Here is a 17,500-nt window from a genome sequence, read left to right as displayed (position 1 = left end):
CCAGAGTTACATCACTTCCTACCCAATGCTAACCTAAATAATTATAATAATAATAATATTACAGTCAGTTTAGACGCCCTTATTTTATTTTATTTATTTGTTTATTTTTATCTTGTTTAATTTTAAGTTTTTATTATTGTATTTTTTGTTTTATATTATTTTTTATAATTTTCTCTTTATTTTATTGTTATTGTAAGTTTTTTATTTTATTTTATTTCCCAATGATTCAATCAGAACAATGTTGTATTTATGAATTTATTTTTTAAAAATCATGTTCATTATTTGAACCTCGTCTCTGGACACGTTGTTTTGAGGACTTTCTCGAGTGCAGTTCAAACACAGACAGAATGACATTTTGTTTCATGAAATCTGTGATAAAATCCAGCAGCAGAGTTTTTATCATCTCCACGTTCATTTTGAGCCTGTTTGAAAAATTGCAGATATTTGGGTCTGAGTTTCAGAAGTTCGGGGTCGTCTGCAGAAAAACACAGTAAAGGCTGAATGAAATGTGGTAATTCATGTTATTTATATAAGAGGGAGAAAATAAGTAAACGAATGAATGAATAAAAATGATCTTTTTTTTTAATTAAAGTCATGATGATGAGACTTTGGTTGGAATAATCAATCAGATATGATCAAAGCTGTGATACGAACAAGAACAGTGTGTGAGGAAACAGCATTATAGTGACGTACTGCGGTGCTGTAGAGATAATATAATGAAGTACTGCACTCAGTGTACAATAAAAATACTTCATTACAATAGATCTGTGCAGCACTACGTCGATTGATTGATTGATACTTTTATTGACAGAACAAGCCTGATATTATTCTTGCGTCACAGTAGCTCCATTTGCAACATCAAACATCATAAACAACAGGCGTCAGGACAAACAAACAAACAAACAAACAAAAAAAATACACAGAAAAAAACTTTAATGTCCTCTGATCGGGGATCCATGTGACTGTCTGACCTTATTGATTAGTCGACTGTACGATTAAATGTCCCCACCTTCGCTAGTCGGCACCAGAAATGCGAGTCGTTTAAACCATTTATCGATATTTCATTCATCCTCGTTGGTCTGAAAAGGTGAAGCACTGACTGATGCCAGTTATCTGTTGCTTCTAAGATTTTCTGCCACTAGTCGGGTCTGCGGCGCCATCAGACGGCAGCCCCTCTCGCCTGGCGTGTCTGCCCCGATCACCAAGGCAACCCTAGAGGTTTATATGAGCAAAGTTGGGCAGATGACAGCTCATGAAACCAGCGCGGTCTGGCAGCGTTTTAATCTATGAAATGAAAATAATGTTGAATGTTGTGACACAATAAGCTGATATATTTTCACTCGACTGGACAAACATGTGACCACAGACATAAACCTGCAGGCGGAGCTGCTGCTGCTGCTAGTACTGCTAACGTTAGCCACACTGCTAACGTTAGCCACACTGCTAATGTTAGCCACTCTGATAACGTTAGCTCTGGGTCCTTTTTTCCAAAATCTTTATGTTTTTAAAGCCTCTTTTCTTGAATGTATGACTTTTTTTATACCGTGAGTCACATCAGATTTATTCTCAGGATAGATTTTAAGTTAATGTAATCATGTCGTCATTTCAAACAGAGTCAGTCACTTTATTCTAACTCATCTGCTGTCTGCCTCACACTTCGCTTCTCCTGTGAGTTTGATAATATTTCTGTGAATTGTAGAATAAAATGAAGTTTTGCAGCTGCAGCTGAGTAACGTTCTGTTATCAGATTATCTTTTAGTTCTTAGTGTCTCTGCAGACGACAGTCTGTCTGAGCTTTTTATTTCTCTTGGAACAGAACCTGGATGTTCTGGTTTTGGTTCTCATTTGATCTAATTAGGTCACTCTGTGGTGTCAAAGGTGCATGATGGGAGATGAAGTTGTCCTGCTGTGTTCAGCCTGATGTTCAGTGTGTGACTTTGACTCGACCTCCGTCCTCTTTAATTCTATTATCTGTGTATTTTTATCCTCACAGCTGCTGATGTTAATCCTCAGACCTTTAACTCACCTGTCGCTCTCTGTACCTCTCTGTCTTCTTCTGTGGTGCTGTGGAAACTTCATCTGGATGAAGGGGTTAACGGGAGGCTCCTGGAGATACTTTTGTTCTAGATTCAAATGTGTTCAGTGTCGGGTTTCACCCACTGACAGCACCAGTGACACGCTGCAGAGGTCTGCTGGTGTGAACGCAGCCTGAACGAGCTCCTGTTTCAAACCTCAGACCAAACTGAGACACACGTTTTTTATATTTGTTTACATTTTATCACACAGACTCCATTAAAAGTGAAGTGTCTGTTAGCAGCTTCTGTTTGGATCACAGAGGTCAAGAAGAATCACTGATTCATCTTCTTACATCCTGTTACGTCTTTCTCTCCTTACATGTTACGTGTTGCATCATTGTTCTCGTTACGTCTCTGCGTTGTTTCCATCTTGCATTAAAACAGCAGCAGTGATTTTTTGTGTCGATGGACGTGGTTGGTTTTGTTTCCTCACTCCTTTGGTTCTCTGTTGTTTTAGATCCATGTGTGCCTTCAGTAACATGTTAACATGTGATCGAGCCACGGCGCAGTCAGACCGCTGACGGTTCAGAGCCGCGGTCGAGGACGCAGATTCTAACACAGACCTCGGTCAGATGAAGGATCAATGAGTCCGACGGGTTCAGCTAAACAACTGTCAGGACACCGTCCGCTCTGCGTGCATGAGCCGTACGCCATGTGGGATAGTTACCCACGGCAACACCACTTGGACAAATGATGTATTTTGCCGTTGTTAGTCGTTTGCCTCTTCGCCAGCGCCTGAATTTCATTTCTCAAACTCATCATTTCAAATAATTTAGAATTCATGATGTCATCACGTTGAGTGTGATCAGTCTGATCTGTGATCTGTCCTTAGAGAGACGCCACACACACACACACTGCTGCAGGTTATCTGCAGTGTGAGCAGCTGATATTTATTCTGCAGTGTGGATGATGTGACGTCTGGATCAGCTGCAGCTCCGTCAGTGTGGAGGAGGTCAAAGGTCACAGAGGGAGAAGCTCAAGAACTGAGGCCTGCAGAAAAACACGACAATAAAACTACAACGTTAAATAATGTTGTCAGTCTACATCCAAAACAGTGTTTGTTCTGTGTAGCTAACGTTAGCAGTTGTTCTGTGTAGCTAATGTTAGCAGTTGTTCTGTGTAGCTAATGTTAGCAGTTGTTCTGTGTTCTGCTAAATGACAGCTATACAGTTAAGTTAGTTAACTGTTTGTCTTCAGAGCTTGTAGTGAGCTACAGCTAACTGCTAGCTCGTTGTTTGTGAATCAGACAGAGATTAAAGACAGCTTTAGCTAACAGTTAGCTTACTGTCTGTCTTAACTGAACAGTTTGTGGGTGATAGCTCACCGCTAATTAGCAGATGCCTCCAAACTAAATTTCATACAGTCAGCTAACAGTTAGCTTTTAACTTTAGTTTAATTTTCACCAAAAAAGATATTTTTGAGGACCCTCAAACACACACACACACACACACACACACACACACACACACACACACACACACACACACACACACACACACTCAGCTGGGTGATCATGCAGAGACTCTCAGACGTTCTGGAGGCTGAAATGACCAAATGTAGGCATGAATGAAGATCTCACTCTGCTCAACCTGTTTAAAGCTGCTCCGTTGTCATGGTGATGGTGGCAGCAGCAGCAGATAAGTGACCTGACGGATGATGATGGATGCTAACCGCTAACTGAAGCTAACAGGAGCCGAGACAGATGTTGCTTTGTGGAGAAATGTGATGAAACGTTTTTTTTTTCTTACAGACTGTTTATTATGGAACCTTAAAGTGTTCTGGTGCGTTCAGGTGTTCCTCAGATGTTCCAGGTCCCTGAGTTTGGATGTTGTTTTAGACACAGAGGGTAGTGTAGGGTCATTTTGTTGTTGTTGTAGCGTCTGTTGGGAGCTTTTTTTTCCTGATTATTCCAACATGAAATAATCATATGAAAACTTCTGTGAACAATTGAAGAAATCATTAAAACAGCTGTTTTAGCTCTGGGGCTAAATGCAGCGTGATTAGCCCTCATGACAGTTTTCATACGTCACGTTCCACAGTGGCTAACGCTGACTTTAGCCTCAGCTTGCTAACTCGTGATCCTCTGAAAACGGACGAAACGTGGGACTAAAGGCTGGTTGTCACATGTTCGAGGACAGAAGCACCAGTTGACCCTGCAGGACTCATAGAAGTGTGAATTGTGTGAAATCCTGAAGAATATTCAGTGTGAGAAGTCCTACTGAGTACTTTATGATACTATAAGTATATTTTTCTGTATAGATGTGTACTTGTTCCTAATTAATCACGTGAATTCAGAGTATTTCAGACTTTACTGAAGTAAAACTCGTCAGTATGTCTTCCTCCTTGTGTCTCACTCTGCTGCCGTCCTCTGGACTTCAGTCTGTGACGTGTCTCCGTTCTTTGACCCAAACAAAGATGGCAGCCAGAAAAGATGGATGTTTACTCGTCCTGTTTCTGTTTTTGGCTCCGGGAACCAAAGTGGACGTTCATCACAGTGACACAGAGGCTCCGAGTTTTTACCTGCTGCTCGGATTCATTTCTTAAACAGAACTCAGACGCTCGTGCAGCGGGACGACCTGAGCACAGACAAAGATTATTTTGGTTTTAAATTTAAGTTTAAAATGTATTTATAGAATAATTATTATCCTGTAAATGATGATGTAATCTATTCATAGTTCATTTCTTATTATCTGTTAAAAGTAAAATAATCAATGTTGCCTCAGTTTTACTCTTTGATCACGTTGATCTCAGGTTCGTTTGCACAAGATAATAAATTCTTTACAAAATATCATTTTGTCATAAAAATGTTTCTTTAGTAACCTGCATCCAACAGTAACAGTGATAATAATAATTATAATTATAATAATGTTTTTGCAGATCTGTGTGCGATCGATCAGCCGCTCTGTCAGGATGAGAACTCGGTGCTGAGTTTCGAGGCGATCTGCAGCATCCACAAACTGATGGACGATGACGCCGACGGGACGGTGGACACGAGCGAGACGGACGAGGTGAGACAGGGAAAGACTCGCAGACAGTTTGACCAAACAGAAGACGGTTAATGACCTGATTTATTTATTTTTTTTAACACTAAATACAACCTGTTCAGTTTCTCAGGGAGGATCTGAAGTATCACGACCCCAAAGCCAAACACAGCAGCTTCCACCGAGCCGACCTGCACATCAGCGTGGAGGACATGTGGACGGCCTGGAAGAGCTCTGAAGGTGAGGACACATCGGAGGTTCACGCTCACCAAACTGAAGAACTGCTGCTGTTTGTATAAAAGGCATTCTGGGAAATTAAGAAAATAAACCATGAAGTAAACAAAGTCGACAGTTTGAAGCAAAAATGGACACAAACAGAAGAGAAGTGGTCGGAGAGACGTGAGGTTTCATCACAGTGTTTACAACCAACATTTATTTACTCTGTTTATACATCATCAGCTCAGCTCACACCAAACCCCATTCAAAAAAACAGCAATTTAAGGGATTAATGTTGGTTTACAGACATCAGAGTAAAAGATTTATCTGTGGGAAAAAGAGAGGAAGGAAAGGAAAAACAAATAAAACAGAAAAAAAAGAACAGAAATGGAGGAGGAGAAAGAGTCGCCAGAGAGAAAAATACTCAAAGACAGACAAAGAAAGGACTATAAAATGAAAAGAGGTTTTAGGGAAGAGGATGGAAAGAAAGGCGGGAAAAGGACAGACAACAAAAACAAATGGAGAGAGAAAAAAGGACAGAAAGCAGGAAGGGAAGAAATTCAGGAGAAAAGACGGGAGTAGGACCAAAACAAGAAAAAATAACAAGAAGAGAGGGAAGAGAGGAAGGAGAGAAACAGAAGGAAAGTGAATAATTCTGTCTGTCTCTCTCTGTCTGTCTCTCTCTCTCTCTCTCTCTCTCTCTGTCTCTCTCTCTCTGTCTCTCTCTCTCCCTGTCTCTCTCTCCCTGTCTCTCTCGCTCCACCGTCTCTCTCTCCCTGTCTCTCTCTCTCTCTCCCCCTGTGTCTCTCTCTCTCTCTCTCTCTCTCTCTCCCTGTCTCTCTCCCTGTCTCTCTCTCTCCCCGTCTCTCTCTCTCTCTCCCTGTGTCTCTCTCCCTGTCTCTCTCTCTCCCCCTGTCTCTCTCTCCCCGTCTCCCTCTCTCTCTCTCTCTCCCTGTCTCTCTCCCTGTCTCTCTCTCCCTGTGTCTCTCTCTCTCTCTCTCTCTCTCCCTGTCTCTCTCTCCCCCTGTCTCTATCTCTCTGTCTCTCTCTCCCCCCGTCTCTCTCCCTGTCTCTCTCTCTCCCCGTCTCTCTCCCCGTCTCTCTCCCTGTCTCTCTCTCCCCGTCTCTCTCCCCCTGTCTCTCTCTTCCCCTGTCTCTCTCTCCCTGTCTCTCCCTGTCTCTCTCTCTCCCCCTTTCTCTCTCTCCCCATCTCCCTCTCTCTCTCTCTCTCCCTGTCTCTCTCCCTGTCTCTCTCTCCCTGTCTCTCTCTCTCTCCCTGTCTCTCTCTCTCTCCGTCTCTCTCTCTCTCTCTCTCTCCCCCGTCTCTCTTCCCCGTCTCTCTCTCCCTGTCTCGCTCTCTCTCTCTCTCTCTCTCTCTCTCTCCCTCTCTCTCTCTCTCTCCCTGTCTCTCTCTCCCTGTCTCTCTCTCTCTCCCTGTCTCTCTCTCCCTGTCTCTCTCTCCCTGTCTCTCTCTCCCTGTCTCTCTCTCTCTCTCTCTCTCCCTGTCTCTCTCTCTCTCTCTCTCTCTCCCCGTCTCTCTCTCCCTGTCTCTCTCTCCCTGTCTCTCTCTCTTCCCCGTCTCTCTCTCCCCGTCTCTCTCTCTCCCCGTCTCTCTCTCTCTCCCTGTCTCTCTCTCTCCCTGTCTCTCTCTCTCTCTCTCTCTCTCTCCCTCTTTCTCCCCATCTCTCTCTGTCTCTGTGTCTCTCTCTCCCTCTCTCTCTCTCTCCCCCTGTCTCTCTCCCTCTCTCTCTCCCTGTCTCTCTCTCTCCCCGTCTCTCTCCCTGTCTCTCTCTCCCTGTCTCTCTCTCTCTCTCTCCCTGTCTCTCTCCCCGTCTCTCTCTCTGCCCGTCTCTCTCTCTCTCTCTCTCTCTCTCTCTGTCTCTCTCTCTCCCCCTGTCTCTCTCTCCCCCTGTCTCTCTCTCCCTGTCTCTCTCTCTCCCCGTCTCTCTCTCCCTGTCTCTCTCTCCCCGTCTCTCTCTCTCTCCCCCGTCTCTCTCTCCCCGTCTCTCTCCCTGTCTCTCTCTCTGTCTGTCTCTCTCTCTCTCTCTCTCTCCCCGTCTCTCTCTCTCTCCCCCGTCTCTCTCCCCCGCCTCTCCCCCTGTCTCTCTCTCCCTGTCTCTCTCTCTCCCCGTCTCTCTCCCCGTCTCTCTCTCTCTCTCCCTGTCTCTCTCTCTCCCCGTCTCTCTCCCTGTCTCTCTCTCTCTCTCTCTCTCTCTCTCTCTCTCCCCGTCTCTCCCCCTGTCTCTCTCTCTCCCCGTCTCTCTCCCTGTCTCTCTCTCTCTCTCTCTCTCCCCGTCTCTCTGTCCCCGTCTCTCTCTCTCTCTCTCTCTCTCTCTCCCCGTCTCTCTCCCTGTCTCTCTCTCTCTCTGTCTCCCCGTCTCTCTGTCCCCGTCTCTCTCTCTCTCTCTCCCCGTCTCTCTCCCTGTCTCTCTCTCCCCGTCTCTCTCTCCCTGTCTCTCTCTCTCCCTGTCTCTCTCCCTGTCTCTCTCTCTCCCCGTCTCTCTCTCCCTGTCTCTCTCTCTCTCCGTCTCTCTCTCTCCCTGTCTCTCTCTCTCCCCGTCTCTCTCCCTGTCTCTCTCTCTCCCTGTCTCTCTCTCCCCGCCTCTCTCCCTGTCTCTCTCTCCCCGTCTCTCTCCCTGTCTCTCTCTCTCTCTCTCCCCGTCTCTCCCTGTCTCTCGCCCCCTGTCTCTCTCTCTCTCCCCGTCTCTCTCCCTGTCTCTCTCTCTCCCCGTCTCTCTCCCTGTGTCTCTCCCCTGTCTCCCTCTCCCTGTCTCTCTCTCTCTCTCTCTGTCTCTCTCTCTCCCCCTGTCTCTCTCTCTCTCTCTCTCTCTCTCCCTGTCTCTCTCTCTCCCCGTCTCTCTCTCTCTCTCTCCCCGTCTCTCTCCCTGTCTCTCTCTCTCTCTGTCTCTCTCTCTGAGTGTGTGCTGAGAGTGACTGGGCGAGTGTCTCAGAGAGCGTTTGTGAAAGTGTGTAAGTTTTTCAACCCTTTTTGCTCATTTTTCTTCCACTGTGTGTTTTTCTATGAGTTTATTCATCTCTTCTCTGTCAGCAGAGTTGTGTTTGTTGTTTATTTGTTAAGTTTTTGTTGTTTGTTTGGTGGCGGCTGCCGCCGCAGCCACACAGCCGGGCATGGCGGTGCGCGGCGTCTCCGGGCTGGAGAGGCTGACTCGCCGACACGCCATCAAACTTTCTCCGGCTGTCGGTGTGTCGGTGGAGGAGTGCAGCTTAGCTGTGGGTGCAGTTGTGGGTTATGGCAGCATTAAATCTGCCTCCAGGATGAACAGTGCTGTGGTCATTTTTCTGGATTGCACTGATAAAGTGAACCAGATTGTTGAAAGCGGAGTCGTGATTCAGGGGACACTGACTCCCGTCATTCCTCTTGTTAGCCCCGCTAAAAAAGTTGTTATTTCCAATGTGCCCCCGTTTCTGAGAAATGAGATGTTGGAGAAGGAGTTGGCCCGACACGGACAGCTGGTGTCTCCGATTAAAATGATCCCTCTCGGCTGTAAATCTCCGCACCTCAAGCATGTAATGTCTTTCAGAAGACAGGTGTTCATGATCCTCAAGAACAGCGAGGAACTGAACTTAGCTTTCAGTTTCCGCATTGATGATTTTGGTTATACTGTTCATGTAACGTCTGACACGTTAAAATGTTTTGGATGTGGGGCCGAGGGACACTTGGTCCGCTCGTGTCCAGAGAGAGCGACTGACCGTCAGGCTGCGTCCGCGGCGGAGCCGCCGGTCACAGCCGCCGGTCAGAACGCAACGCACAAAGACACACACAGAGACACACAGAACACACAGAACACACAGAACGACACACAGAACACAGAACATGACACACAGGGGGCTGAGAACGGAGCAGACAGTGACCACATGAACTCAGATGATGTTGAGTTGGATGATGAGGAGAGTGATGAGGAGGAGCTCAGTGTTCAGGAGGAGTTAAAGGAACAGACGGGACACACAGCAACCAGAGTGGCTGAGTCTGTGTTAGAGGAACAGACTGTAATGGATGATGAGTTAATGAAGCTGCCTGTGAAAAGGAAACAAACAGAAACTAAAGACAATACTGTAAAAACTAAGAAGGTGTCAAAGACAGGTCCACAGTGTTCCTCCTCTCAGTCAGAGGAGAACACACAGAACACACACACTGACACACAGAACACACAAAACACACAGAACTCACAAGTTAATGACTGTGAGGACGACAACATGCAGGTTGAACCACAGAGCGGTTATTCTTTCCTGAGAATCAGAACTTTTCTAAAAGAAACAAAGGGGCTGAGGGCTGTGAAGGTCGAAGACTTTTTCCCAGACTTGCAGCTTTTTCATGACTCAGTCCGGTTCTTCATGAAGAACGCAGGAAGCCTTGGGCAGCCATCTTTCACTGACCCAGAGATTTTCAGGTTAAAGAAACTGTTGCAGAAGGTTCGAGCCCAAATAGCCAATGATGAATAAGTTTGCTGTGTTTTTCTTTCATTTGTTTGCTTTGTCTTTGTTGGGATGCAGCTTTATATTAAATATGTGTGACATTAAGCTGGGTTCTTTAAACATTAACGGTGCTCGAGAGGATGTTAAAAGAGCTTCTCTATTTAATCTGTTCGAGTGCAAGAAATTGAATGTAATCTTCCTTCAGGAAACTCACAGCACTGCTGACATTGAACCTGACTGGAGGAGGGAATGGAGTGGGGAGGCTTTTTTCAGTCATAAGAGCAGTAACAGTGGGGGGGTTGGTATTCTCTTTTCTAGAGATTTCTCACCTCTTTCCTGTACTATCAGTGAAATAGTTCCAGGTCGGCTGCTGAAACTGTGTGCTGAATTTGAAAAAGTTAAAATGGTTTTTGTAAATGTTTATGCTCCAGCTGTGGCCTCAGAAAGACTGCTGTTTTTGGATGTGTTAAAAAATGTCCTTAGTAACTGTGACAGTGAGGAGTATCTGTTTGTGGGCGGAGACTTTAACTGTACAGAAAACCCTGTTTTGGACAGGAACCATCAGGAACCTCACCCTGCCTCTAGAAGGTGTTTTGTTCAGCTTGTGGAAACTTTTGAACTGTGTGATGTTTGGAGACATTTCCATAAAAGTCAGCGTCAGTACACCTGGGTTCACTCCAGAGATAACTCTTTATCCCTGGCCAGACTGGACCGTCTCTATTGTTTTGAACATCATATTAATGTATTTAAAAGTTGTGCTATTAGTCCGGTTGGTATTTCTGATCATTCTCTTGTACAGTGCTCAATTTTTATAAAGGATGTAAAATGTAAAAGTGCGTACTGGCACTTCAACGTCTCTCTGTTGTCTGACAGTGTTTTTAGAAATGTTTTCAAGTGTTTTTGGCTGAACTACAGACAAACCAAATCTGACTTTGTCTCCTTACAGCAGTGGTGGGATGTAGGCAAAGTTAAGATCAAGCAGCTTTGCCTACAGTACACTCTCAATGTCACAAAGGACATGGCCAGATCTATGAGAGCTCTGGAGAGAGAAGTGGTGGAGCTGCAGGTTCTAGCAGACTCCACAGGAGAACGAGAACATATTGAAGTTTTCAAAAGCAAAAAATCAGCTCTGTCTGACCTGCTGGGTATTTCTGCTCAGGGTGCTTTGGTCAGATCACGTTTTCAGAATGTTGTTAAGATGGACGCTCCCTCTCACTTTTTCTTTGGTCTCGAACGTAAAAATGGCCAGAGGAGGCTGATACACTCTCTGCGCTCTGACACTGGGCTGCTGCTGCAGGAGTCAGCTGATATTCGTCAGTGTGCTGTTGGTTTTTATCAACAGCTCTACAGGACTGAGTTCCAGGACGAACCAGAGGTGGCGCTGTCCTTCTTTGAGGACCTTCCTAAGGTCCCTGAGGAGGATAATGCAGAGCTGGAGGCGCCGCTCTCTGCTCAGGAGCTACAGGAGGCCCTGCAGAGCTTGCAGAGTGGGAAGGCTCCTGGGATTGACGGTCTTCCTGCAGACTTTTATAAGACTTTCTGGCCTGTTATAGGTGAAGATTTGTTGGTTGTTCTCAGGGACAGTCTGAGAAAGGGGAGGTTGCCACTGAGCGGCAGGAGAGCTGTTCTCACCCTCCTCCCGAAGAAGGGAGACCTGCAGGACATTAAGAACTGGCGTCCTGTGTCTTTACTGTGCACTGATTATAAACTGCTGTCCAAAGTGTTGGCAACAAGATTGAGAAAAGTGATGGAGCAGGTCATTCATGTGGACCAAACATACTGTGTACCCAGCAGGTTGATATCTGATAATATTACTCTAATTCGGGACATTTTGGACCTCTCTGGTTCATTGGGCTGTGAGCTTGGTCTGATTTCTCTAGACCAAGAAAAGGCTTTTGACCGAGTTGAACACCAGTACCTGTGGCAGACGCTGCAGGCTTTTGGATTCAGCTCTGGTTTCATAGCCCAGATCCAGGTCTTGTACAGTGACATTGAGAGTGTACTCAAGATTAATGGGGGTTTAAGCGCTCCGTTCAGAGTTCAGAGGGGAGTCAGACAGGGCTGCTCCCTGTCTGGGATGTTGTACTCTCTGGCCATAGAGCCCTTTTTGCACAAATTAAGGTCATTTTTGTCAGGTTTTTCTTTTCCTGGGTGTAGTAATTGTTTCAAATTGTCTGCATATGCTGATGATGTCATTGTTCTTGTGAAAAACCAACATGATATTGATGTTTTAAATGAAACTGTGATTAACTTTAGTAGACTATCCTCTGCTAGAGTGAACTGGAGAAAAAGCGAGGCCTTGGCAGTAGGTAAAGGACTGATCAATAGACTGGTTTTACCTGGAGGCCTCGTGTGGAAGAGTGGAGGACTCAAATATCTGGGAGTTCATCTTGGTGATGAGACCTTCTCTTCCAAAAACTGGGACTGTTTTTTAGAAAAAGTTGATGGCCGTTTGAAAAAATGGAAATGGATTCTACCAAAACTGTCTTTTAAAGGTCGGATCCTGATCATCAATAACCTTGTGTCCTCCATGCTGTGGCATCGGCTGGCTTGTATGGACCCTCCTTCAAACCTGCTGTCCAGAGTGCAGGCGGTCTTGGTGGATTTCTTTTGGGACCGTCTGCACTGGGTCCCACAGAGCGTCCTCTTCCTGCCCAAGGAGGAAGGAGGACATGGGCTTGTCCACTTGGCAAGCAGAGGCGCTGCCTTCAGGCTCCAGTTCATCCAGAGACTCCTGACTGGACCTGTGGACCTGGTCTGGAGACCTGTAGCTCATGCCATACTGGAGAGGTGTGGTGGGCTGGGTCTGGCTGAGTCTCTGTTTTTAATGGATTTAAATGGATGTAAGTTGGACGACCTTCCATGCTTTTATCAAGGACTGTTTAAAGTATGGGGAATGTTCCGTAAGGACAGACTGAACACATGTGATTCGGTGTTCTGGCTTCTTAGGGAGCCGGTGGTTCACGGGATTCGGCTCCGGTGTAAAGCAGAACCAACCGTGCTCCAGAAACTGTGTGAGGCCAGAATCCTGACACTGGGCCGTGTGGTGGAGGTGTGTGGCCCTCACCTGGATGAAGCCACAGGTCTGGCCTCACGCCTGGGGATCAGGTCGGTCAGGGTGGTCAGCCTCCTGCTGAGAGGCTGGAAACAGCAGCTAACTGACTCTGAACTGTTACTGATTGCTGCTTATTGTGACGGTGTGATTCAGCCTGATGTTAGTGATCCTGTTCCTGATGTGAAAATTGTTCCTGTTTTTAAATGTGGTGGTTTTCTGTTAAAACTGAATAATGTTGCTGATTACAAACTGAGCACCATGACAGGTAAGACAATGTATTATCTATTAGTGAAATGTTTGAACCAGAACAAACTGAAAGAGAGAGTTGACAGTCCATGGAGAGCTCATCTGGCCCTGACGGAGGCTCAGAGGCCTGAGTGGAGAACACTTTATAAACCACCGATAACAAAGAGGGTTGGTGATTTACAGTGGAGGGTTCTACACGGTGCTGTTGCTGTCAATGCATTTGTTTCTGTCATCAATCCAAATGTTGTTGATAGCTGTCCTTTCTGTCCACAGAGAGAGACAGTTTTCCACTGTTTCTTAGAGTGTGGTCGTCTCTTCTCTCTACTTCAGTGTTTGACTCACATGTTTGTTTTGTTCGATGAGGTTTTCTCACATCACATGTTCATACTGGGTTACAGGTACAACAGGAAAAAGAAAATGAAGTGTCAGCTTTTAAATTTTGTGCTGGGTCAAGCCAAAATGGCAATTTATCTCAGCCGGAAAAACAAGCTTGAAAATTCATTTGATGTTGACGCAACGATGATTTTTAAACGTATGTTGAAGGTGCGTCTGAAAACTGATTTCAGTTTCTATTTTTTGACAAATAATGTGGATGAGTTTGAAAAGATCTGGTGCTTTAAACAAGTGTTGTGTTCTGTGAAGAACGATGAGCTGGTTTTTGGTCTTTTTTTGAATTGACGATGTCTCATTTATTTCATGTTTTTTTGTTCAGTTCATTGCTGAGTTTTATTTGTTTTGTACTTTTGAGTTCGTAACAGTCATGAGCAAATAAAAGTGGTTTGAAAAATCTCTCTCTCTCTCTCTCTCTCCCTCTCTCTCTCTCTCTCTCTCCCTCTCTCTCTCCGTCTCTCTCTCTCTCCTCTCTCTCTCTCTCTCTCTCTCTCTCTCTCTCTCTCTCTCTCTCTCTCTCTGTTAAAGACAGATTAACAGCAGCTGAATTTAATCATTAACAAGAAATAAAGATCACGTTCATTAAACTGTTCAACAGGATTAAAGTCACTCAGGGCTGAAAATAACCTTTCAGTGTCCATTAATCTGTCTCATCCATTAATGATCAATTATTTTCTCGATTAATTGATTAATTAATCCTGTTACACTCTTGTCAGTTGTGTTTCTGCCCTCAACATCAACAGAAACAGACAGAAAGTTTTATGATAGAAAACATGTTTCATGATTATTTCATTAACTGTAAAATCAAAACCTTTCTGTTACAATGTTGCCACTTATAACCTCTATTGATAATGTAATAATAATATCAATCATTTATATCGCAGACATGTTGCTGACATAAATCATTTTCTACATCTGTATGAACATTGATCTCATGAACACGTCAGGAGCGAGTCCAAGTTTTATTTTTTTTATTATTAAACTCATTTTTAACACATTATTCAATTATTAAAGAGAACTGAGAGTAACGTCAGTGAGTCAACGTCTTTCATTTCACAGCGTCGTCGTAGCGATCAGCCATTATATTTTTTAAGTGTCTCAGTCTCTTAATGTGAATCAAAATACACATTTTAAACCATAATTCTTATTGATCTTTGATTTAGAAGGACGACAGAATTGACATGTTGAGACACATCTGATAGAAATATGAGGTTTAGCAGTTTGAACTGTAGTCCCGCCTTTTTTAAACCAGGAAGTGAGACAGGAGTCTTTAGTGTACAGCTGAGCCTTTTTAAATATAAATAAATAAATAAAATAAATATATTTTAAAACAAAGATGATTATTATAGCACAATTTTTACACCTAGCTTATCAGTAGATATTGTTAGTTTGAGATTTTGAAGGATTTTAATTGTTTGAAGTTGTGAATTCTCGTCTGGACAAGAAGCTGTTTTCTGACACACAGAGTTTAGAAATACAAAAAATAATAATAAATGACAGCAAAACATTGAACTAATTACACATATTTCAAATATATAAATCTTTAAAGAATCAATTAAAATCAGAGTTTTGGTGACAGATTTCATGTGTGACATAATGTTTGTAAATCAAATGAGATCAAAAATGTATTTGTCAGAAAATGTTCATATTATTTCCACCTCAGCTGTTAGATAATATTCACCAACTAACCGTAACATCTGGAATAACAGGAACATTCAATATAAAAATAAATCATCTCTGGTATTTTATTAGTTAAATAACTTGTTGATGTTGTTTCTTCTCTCACTTTAGGTTTCCAGTTACACAGAGTTTGATGTTTTACTGCTGCAGCGTCTTTATGATCCATCATCATCAGTCAAAATTATACTTCAACACTAAATGCTCAAATAAATATATCAGTAATATTATGCAATGCAAGTTTTTTTTTTTTTTTTTTTTTTCTTGCTTTAAGGGGAAATTGATTGGAAGAAAATCCGTCTGGTTTGGGATAAATTTAGTCTTAATAGTAAAGTAGAAGAAGTCTCTTTTAAAATGATACATCAGATATAACCAGTAAAGAAAACACTAGAAAGGTTTTAATTCATATTCAATATTGTTTTGTGGACTAGAAGACGATCTGTTTGTCATCTGCATGTTTTAGGTGGAAGAAAATCTGGATGAACAAATGAATTTAAGGACAAAGACGTCGAGATGTTGAGAAGAAGGACATTATGTTTTTTGTTCAGTTAATTTTGTTATTAGGGAAATTTCATATTCACAAGAAGAGATGCTCAAACAGCAGAACAAGAAGGATTGATGTCTTGCATATGCATCAATATATATATTGATATATCAATATATATATATATATATATTGATATATCAATATATATATATATTGATATATATATATATATATATATATATATATATATATATATATTAATGCACTATGTGTGTGTGTGTGTGGTTTGGTTTACTTTCCTTTTTAAAATCTACTTTAATTCATGTATGTTTACAGAACAGTTGTCTTTATAAATACTGTGTTGTACAAATGAATTTAAAAAGCTACTTAGCTCATGTTAGCTCTGTTAACGTTTCATGTTCTTTAATCTGAGTTGCTACTGACAAGAACTGATGTTCTCAGTGTTCTGCGAGTGAGAACATTTAACCAAACATGGACAGTAACTTGTACTTTGACTGTTTTACTGACTGATGGAGTAACTGTGATTTAGTGCACAGTTTCAGGTCTTCTGTTCCTGCTGATCCCCCTCGGCTGCACTCGGCTGCACTCGGCTGCTCTCGGCTAGTGTCGAAGTGTGTGACGTCATATTTGAGCGCCAGCAGCAGCAGCAGATTAGAAACAGAAGAGGAGATGGCGGACGTAGTGAACGTCGGGGTGAACCTGGACGCTTTCTCTCACGCTATAAGCGGGATTCAGGCGCTGCGCTCCAGCGTGAGCCGCGTGTTCGAGTCCCTGAAGGATGGCATGAAGAACCGGGAGACCCTGGAGGGCCGCGAGAAGCAGTTTATAGCCGAGTTCCAGGACAACCTGCAGGCGGTCAACAGAGACCTGAAGTGAGTTCAGCACACCGAGCGAATCAGAATCTACGTTGTACTGCAGCTGCTCATCCCACCGAACTGTTTTACATATCTATTGATTTAAGTGTGAATATGGAGAACTTCAGAACCTCTGATGTTACTTTGATGTGGAGAACCCAGTGACGGATCAGGTGAATTTAAACCAGTCACTACAGATCAATACTTTGTTTAAGGTTCAAATTAGCAGCAGCCAATCAAATTAATCTATGAATTGGCTGGTAAAATGTGGACATCTGCTGAACATTTTAATTGAACAAGTTAATGTTGAACCCTGATTTGTTGATTGATCAGGTTGCTGTGGATCAATCAGATCATGTCCACCTGTCAGGTGTGTCTGATGACTGTGATGAATTAAAATGACAGATTTGTGAACAGTTTGTTGCGGTTAAGTTGTTACAGTTTCTGTTTTTCAGTATGTCGGTATAACATGAAGACTCTGATCAATAACCTGTCTGTCTTTCACCTGTCTGTGTCTCAGCGAGTTGGAGCGTCTCAGTGGTCTGGTGGGTCGTCCCTCAGAGTCTCATCCTCTCCATAACAGCGGTCTGCTCAGTCTGGATCCAGTTCAGGACAAAACTCCACTTTACTCACAGCTGCTGCAGGCCTACAAGTGGTCCAACAAGGTAACCATGGCAACAGGTTAACATGCTAACATGGGCTGACCTCTGCAGGCCTACAAGTGGTCCAACAAGGTAACCATGGCAACACGTTAACATGCTAACATGGGCTGACCTCTGCAGGCCTACAAGTGGTCCAACTTGGTAACCAGGCTAAGTTGCTAAGAGGTTATTTTCTTCAAGTCTACAAAGTACCCAGGCTAACTGCCGACGATGTCTCTCCCCGACTGAGATTATTTTTCTGTCTAATTATATTTGGATGTTCAACATGAATGTTAAGTGATTCATTCTTTGTTTTCAGTGCAGCGCACCAAACTAAACTTCCTTTTCAGCCTACATGAGTGTGTTTTACTATTAGGACTCAAAATTTTAACGTCTTTCTTCCTCAGGGGAGTCAAACTCAAT

General features: G+C 43.5%; 2 protein-coding genes across 2 annotated transcripts in view; both read left to right on the top strand.

The window, feature by feature from the left end:
* Positions 1-5,494, top strand: part of LOC146319617 (stromal interaction molecule 1-like) — a 9,340-nt gene extending 3,846 nt beyond the window's left edge. Inside the window, exons 3-4 of the mRNA XM_084730189.1 lie at positions 4,953-5,083; positions 5,182-5,494. Of these exons, the coding sequence (XP_084586315.1) occupies positions 4,953-5,083; positions 5,182-5,355 (305 nt within the window). The 3' untranslated portion in view covers positions 5,356-5,494. The remainder of the gene's footprint in view (positions 1-4,952; positions 5,084-5,181) is intronic.
* A 10,729-nt stretch (positions 5,495-16,223) lies between these two features.
* Positions 16,224-17,500, top strand: part of LOC146319616 (mediator of RNA polymerase II transcription subunit 27) — an 8,738-nt gene continuing 7,461 nt past the window's right edge. The window contains exons 1-2 of the mRNA XM_084730170.1: positions 16,224-16,454; positions 16,957-17,101. Of these exons, the coding sequence (XP_084586296.1) occupies positions 16,252-16,454; positions 16,957-17,101 (348 nt within the window). The 5' untranslated portion in view covers positions 16,224-16,251. The remainder of the gene's footprint in view (positions 16,455-16,956; positions 17,102-17,500) is intronic.

Source organism: Lutjanus erythropterus, chromosome 11 (assembly GCF_056507025.1).
Source record: "Lutjanus erythropterus isolate fLutEry1 chromosome 11, fLutEry1.hap2, whole genome shotgun sequence".
In the NCBI taxonomy this organism is placed as follows: Eukaryota; Metazoa; Chordata; class Actinopteri; order Lutjaniformes; family Lutjanidae; genus Lutjanus; species Lutjanus erythropterus.
This window is presented reverse-complemented; position numbering and strand designations above follow the sequence as displayed.